Here is a 6,000-nt window from a genome sequence, read left to right on the forward strand (position 1 = left end):
GTAAAGGGTCATTTCTTGCGACTGTCCACCCTGTACATCAAACAGGATTTACTTCAGATTGTAGAAAAATTGGTGATAAGCTTCCGAAATGTGAACAAAACACTTCCGGTTTGACGAGTGCTGGTTTCCAAAAATAAAATTATCATTTAATCCGACAGATTAAACTCAAATGTAATAACAAAGCGTACAAAGTGGTCAAAGAATTTAATAGGCTAGCATGGGCATACAAAATATATATAATAGTAATTCCAAAAATAATTTTCAAACACAGTAAATGTAAAACGAAAATAAAATGGAAACCACCTTTAGTTTAATAAATGCTTGGCATTCTCGTATTAGGGCGAGTTTCGACAACCATTGAAAATGGTTATGCACCAGTCAATTGTAACCTTCACACAACATCCCCCCTCGCCCAAAGGTCCGGGGAAAAGCGGGGAATTTGACTTTCGGTTCAGCCAATCCAAGGTGAAATGCACGCCCTTCGGGGACAAATAACTGGTAAAATCCCCACGAAATATCCGTCCCCGCATCCCCGGGACATCCTTGGTAAAGCCTATTACTCGCCATTTTCGGTGCAAAAACAAAACCACCGCATTCACTCGCGGGCCACTCAAAACGGCATAAATATGTTTTAGCCGGTATGCGATTTTTGATATGTATTGTCGTCAATTGCAATGGATTAGAACCATATTCTTGTTCAAGTATCGCGTCGAATACGTAAGTTAATTGATAACCACTTATTTATAGCGTTATATATTGATGTTGTTTAAAGCCAGGGCAAAAGGAAGTCGCTGAGCCATTCTGGCACCATCCAAAGAGGGCGAAAGATGTAGTTGGCGTCCCAGCCTACCACATATCTGTAACAAAATATATCACATGTTAACGACGAATTAAAAGTTATTTGGGGTATAGGGTATATACTTATATGACCGCTATAAGTTGTTGTAAACAATGAAAACTTTGACTAAATGATTGGAATCAGTACATATGCACCCGTATTTATTATGATTCAATGTTTTAGTCTTAATTACTGGGCAATGAAAGCTTGGATTTAATAATCTAAATAACTTCATACGCGTTTGTATTTTATAATGATATAGGGTACTTGCTTTGATTACTTAGCAATCAAAGCTAGGAATAAATCATTGAATTAACTACATATGCACCTGTATTTAGGGTACTTTGCAGTGATGGCGTGTTCGTAGGCGTCAACAACGAGGTCAAGGTTACTGCTGCCCAACTTGTCCACTAAGTCTGAGAATTTCTTGACCACTGGAAAATAAATTGACGGCAAAATTAAGTAACGGGAATAAACTGTAGAGTTTGATATTAAATATAATTCTATCTTACTCCTTTTATTTCCTGCACAATATATAGAAGACTTTAGCGGGCTACAATGTTCACTGTAACCCTCGATGTTATCCACCATCGCACTTGACCCGCAAAAGTGATAGTACGATGCGATACGGGGTTCACCTTCTATCATTTCATCTGTGCCGTTTACCCGATTTTTTTAAAATGTTTTTGCTATTGGCTCGTGTTGTTTCTAGCTCTTACAATTTAATCTGCTTAAATTATATTTCAATAATGGACATAAACACTTTATATTCATTAATATAGAGCTTCAACATGGTAAAGTTAAAAAAAAAAAAACTTAAACTTATTCAAAGAAATCCAGGATATTATTATTTATCGTATACACTCCGTTTATACATCAGACAGGTACACACTGGCTATTTGAGACTAAACGGTCTGTGAGTGTTCGCCTCTTTCAAAAAAAAAGGTCTGTCAAAATCCATACTCAAGGATTTTTACTTATCGAAGGCATAACAACGTCCAATGTGTACTTATGTCCTCGATGTCTGATGGCAAGTCTTTCTTCCAGACCATTGGCAGTGTTTTCAGTTTCTGCTCGGTTCTTTTCTTCTGAGCCTCAATGTTTACGAGGGGCGTCTTGATGATGCCGGGCTCCAACATGTGGACTGTCACTCCCATCTTGTAAACGTCCCTCCTGAATATGTACATATAGATATATTCTGCTTCTTCTTAGCGTCGACGCTTATCATCATTCGGAACACCTCGGCCATTTTCCATCGAAAACGAAGTCGGATGTTTGTCGGTACATCAGTAGAAGTAAATCGTATTTTTTTTGTATCATAGTATTAATTAATGGTAGTGTTTAACGTGTATTTTGTGTTACTGAGTTCAAATTGATTGCCAGTGAAGTTAATTACTGCATAAATATAAAGATATCCCAGGGTAAAGTTTTAAGGTGTAACTGCTATTTTGAAATAACTCATCGATCTACTTGCAACATAGTAAAATGTTTAGATTTCTAACATTGTGAATTGTCCATATACATCCGAGGTTGTTTTCGATGGGATGGCCACGGTGTCCCGAATGCGCTTATCATTGGAATGTAATATATATAAAGCTTATAAAGCATGTATTGATTGTTTACTGTACTTACGAACCTTACTAAATATGATTTTTTTAACATTTTTACAGTTATTTTGGTTATGCAGCTGAACAGAACAGAACACATAGTTAATCAGACGTGTGTATCGTAACCATTATATATGTATAAAAACAACCATGGTGAGGGTGAACAAAACAACTTTTTAAGTAAACAAAGATACTTTTATTATTTCTTGTTTTGTTTTATAACTCCATGAAATTGTACACAGACTGATTAGTAAAATAGTGTCGTTTCATATATTGTCTTCGAATAAAATTTGGTTTAGTTAACGTCTTTTTATTATAAACCTTTATACTAAACTTGATTAAAACAAAAAAACACTCAAATAATCAAGGGCGAACTATTCATTTACGAATAAGTACTGTTGAAGATTTTTTATGTTTGAATTTTTTAACATCATGTTTAACTCATGTAAATATATTCATGTTTATGATATGCTTACTGATAAAGATAGTGTCCTAGTTTATTACTTTATCATTTAACATAAAGAGAGAATGCTTTAGAAGACTAGTATACGTGTAACAGGTGTAACTTATCTGTAACGATATATTTAAAATATCTAAGTGAGTGATAGCAAACATCCATTTCCATTTAAGGTTTAAGGTTTCCATCTAAGGCAAACAATGCTACTGATAAAGTTTCATTTTAAATTTATTAAAATGTTAAGTTCGTTTTTTTTTTAAAGATTTGACCGAGAGTTTTTTTTCTTCAGACAGTTATGACAGTCTGTTTTTAAAGGGACTGTGTCACAGATTGGCACCAGAAAAAGTTTTTTTCTGTAACGAATCTCAGGACAATTATCTACTAGAATGTGTAACGCTTTGATATCATAATTGTAAAAAAGTACCAAAATGTAAAAAAATATGTGCCGGAGACCGGGTTCGAACCCGTGTCGCCAAAATTGAAGTTCAGCGTCTTACTCACTGAGCTACAAATGCTTATTCTAATCGGGTGACATAATTAAGCTATACACCTACCTCGGTAATATCACGTGATAACAATGACTAGCCAATCACGCATAAGGAATGAATTCTACCTGGTAGACATACCCAATAATCTTTTTTAAATGGAAAAATACGAAATAACTGCTTAACTAAAATAAATTGTAAACTATGTGGTACTTCAGTTAGTAAGTTTCAATGCATTGTACACATCGATGCCAAGTTTATGTCAGTTTTCGTCTACTTTTTTTCACTATTTTATCATACGTGAGACAGCCCTTTTAAGGCTATTCTATTTAGTCGTAGTAAAGTTTTGTTTGTTTTCCTTCATACCATATCATAATAGAAGCGTCATTATGGTGTTATTCAAAACTTTGGTGCTATAAAGAGTATTAAATGGTTTATTAATTTAGACATAGAAACATAGAAAATACTCTTGATGTTGATATATTAAATGCAATGACACATGTTTGCATTCTAATGATCGATGGCTTACCTAGAAAAGCATACGTCGATCATAATATGAGTATTGAGAAAACGATTGGATACTATTCTGTTACATGGACAAACGAGTAGACTACGGGATTAAGTACATTAAGAAGAAATATATGTAAAATATGTGTCAAGAGTGTTATGACGGAGCTGACTTCACTACTGCTTACCTCAAGTTATCAGAGAACGCCTCGACGCCATGTTTGGAAACCGCGTACGGCGCGTTCGAGAAAGCAAACCTTCCGAGGACGCTGGATATGTTCACCACCCTTCCCTTCTCCTTCATAATGAGCGGCATGAAGGCGTTGGTGACCAGTACCACCCCGTACAGATTGACGGCTAGGACGTTGTCGTAGTCAGCCCGTGTCGCCCAGAACGTTGGACCCGACGTGGTTCCCAAGACTCCCGCGTTGTTTACCACCTCCCATAGGCCTTAGGGAAGAAATGTATAATAAATGAAAAACTTTTCATCCCACCTCTCCTCCCCCGCCTCCCCCTCCTCCTCCTAATCATCATCATCATCATCATCATCATCATCATCATCATCATCATCATCATCATCATCATCATCATCATCTACACCACTACCACCACCACCACCACCACCACCATCATCATCATCATCATCTTTAACAGCATCATCATCATCATCATCATCATCATCATCATCATCATCATCACCACCACAACCACCGGAAACGTACATTATTGTTTTGTTGTTTGCCTACGGTAAATTATGTATTATTTACTAAGACAGTTATATTAAATTAGCCATCGTAGGTGCGTTCAGTTGCTAGTAATAACCAAAGCCAAGCTAGAAGGCATCCGTTCATTCACCAGTTTACGCACACCAACTACTACACATTTGCCCTCAAATAGTTACTGAAATCTATTACCCTTCTTTTCAGGTAGGAGATTTGTGACTTCTTCCACCGTCCTGTTTATACTGTCATCGTTTGTAACGTCCATTCGGAGAGGAAATACGTTCTTAGAGCAGGTTGATGATAAATCCTCCACTCCATTCTGTGTGAAACACGCTGCAAAAACTTTGAAACCCAGCACGTCCAAGCGTTTCGCTAGTTTGTTTCCGAATCCTGTGTCGCATCCGGTTATTAGTACATATCTGTCTTTAAAACTCGCTAATTTCTGCTTAAATCTGTAGGATTTAATAAAAAGATAGAGGCACAGCAATACAAAGCCAAAGAAAGAATAATTTGACAATAAGCAACTCCAGCTCATTGTTGTAATAGTATAAAGTATATTTCTATGATCCGTATTACTTGTTACGTGTTTTATCACTCATTATCAGTGTATGCTTTTAAAACAAGGTCGTTTGTTAAGTATTGATTGCGCGGGTGCATCAGTGCATATATGAATTGTGTCAAAACTATCCCTGGTGCAATAGGCTTGCGCATGCGCCGTGTTAATCGTCTTGATCACGCATGCGCCGTTTCTTACCGTCAGCTTTCGGACATTCCTTAGCAGTTCGTCACTAGACTGGTTCCTGTTTGAGTTTGCAAAAGGAAATTAAGATTTGTAATCTTCTAATATGTGAAGCTTTAAGAACAAATTAGAAACCACAGTTTTTTTGTTGAAATAACATTTAAAAAGGAAAGTTGTCAATAATGCACAGTCGTTGAGCATACTTTTCTGTTTTTAAAATAATTTTACATATAAAACAAATCACGAAGGCGCAGAATGAATCTTAACAATAATCTTAGAAGATCTGTGGACCAGTCTATTTAAATGCAAGTAGTTTATTTTTTATAATTAAAATGTTAATTAAGACTTTTAACAACAGGATAGTCGGAATATTTTCATAAATGTGAAGTTATTGTGCTTAGCTTTGCGATTTTAAGAATATATTAAGGAAAAAAGACGAACATGTGAAAATTCATTGGAGTGAGGGAGCGATAAAAACATCATTTTCAAGCAAGCATATTTTAATTTATATAGAGAGGAACGATTTTTCAACACATTTTTCGCATTTAAACAATGTACAATCTTGTACTCTTAATCACTATTGGACAATGAAACAATCTTCCAATACTTAATTTTTACTCAATAGGTTTCGGTCAGCATAGAAAT

At 35.7% G+C, this 6,000-nt stretch overlaps 1 protein-coding gene across 1 annotated transcript; it reads right to left on the reverse strand.

Moving 5' to 3' along the window:
• Positions 1 to 189: 189 nt before the first annotated feature.
• LOC128236155 (17-beta-hydroxysteroid dehydrogenase type 6-like) lies at positions 190 to 5,260 on the reverse strand. Its single transcript, XM_052951035.1, has 5 exons — positions 4,809 to 5,260; positions 4,083 to 4,344; positions 1,848 to 2,011; positions 1,167 to 1,272; positions 190 to 857 (listed from the first exon to the last, which is right to left on the reverse strand). The coding sequence occupies exons 1-5, from the start codon at positions 5,149 to 5,151 to the stop codon at positions 767 to 769; spliced, it is 966 nt and encodes a 321-aa protein (XP_052806995.1). The 5' UTR covers positions 5,152 to 5,260; the 3' UTR covers positions 190 to 766.
• Between the last annotated feature and the right edge of the window lie 740 nt (positions 5,261 to 6,000).

The sequence above is a fragment of the Mya arenaria genome, chromosome 1 (assembly GCF_026914265.1).
Source record: "Mya arenaria isolate MELC-2E11 chromosome 1, ASM2691426v1".
Taxonomy (NCBI): domain Eukaryota; kingdom Metazoa; phylum Mollusca; class Bivalvia; order Myida; family Myidae; genus Mya; species Mya arenaria.

Coding starts and splice junctions, on each gene's coding strand:
- LOC128236155 (XM_052951035.1), bottom strand. CDS start 5,151: ATGAGCTGGAGTTGCTTATTGTCAAATTATTCTTTCTTTGGCTTTGTA. Junction 4,345..4,808: donor TCTCCTACCTGAAAAGAAGG/GTAATAGATTTC, acceptor TTCTTCCCTAAG/GCCTATGGGAGGTGGTAAAC. Junction 858..1,166: donor GCAAAGTACCCTAAATACAG/GTGCATATGTAG, acceptor ATTTTGTTACAG/ATATGTGGTAGGCTGGGACG.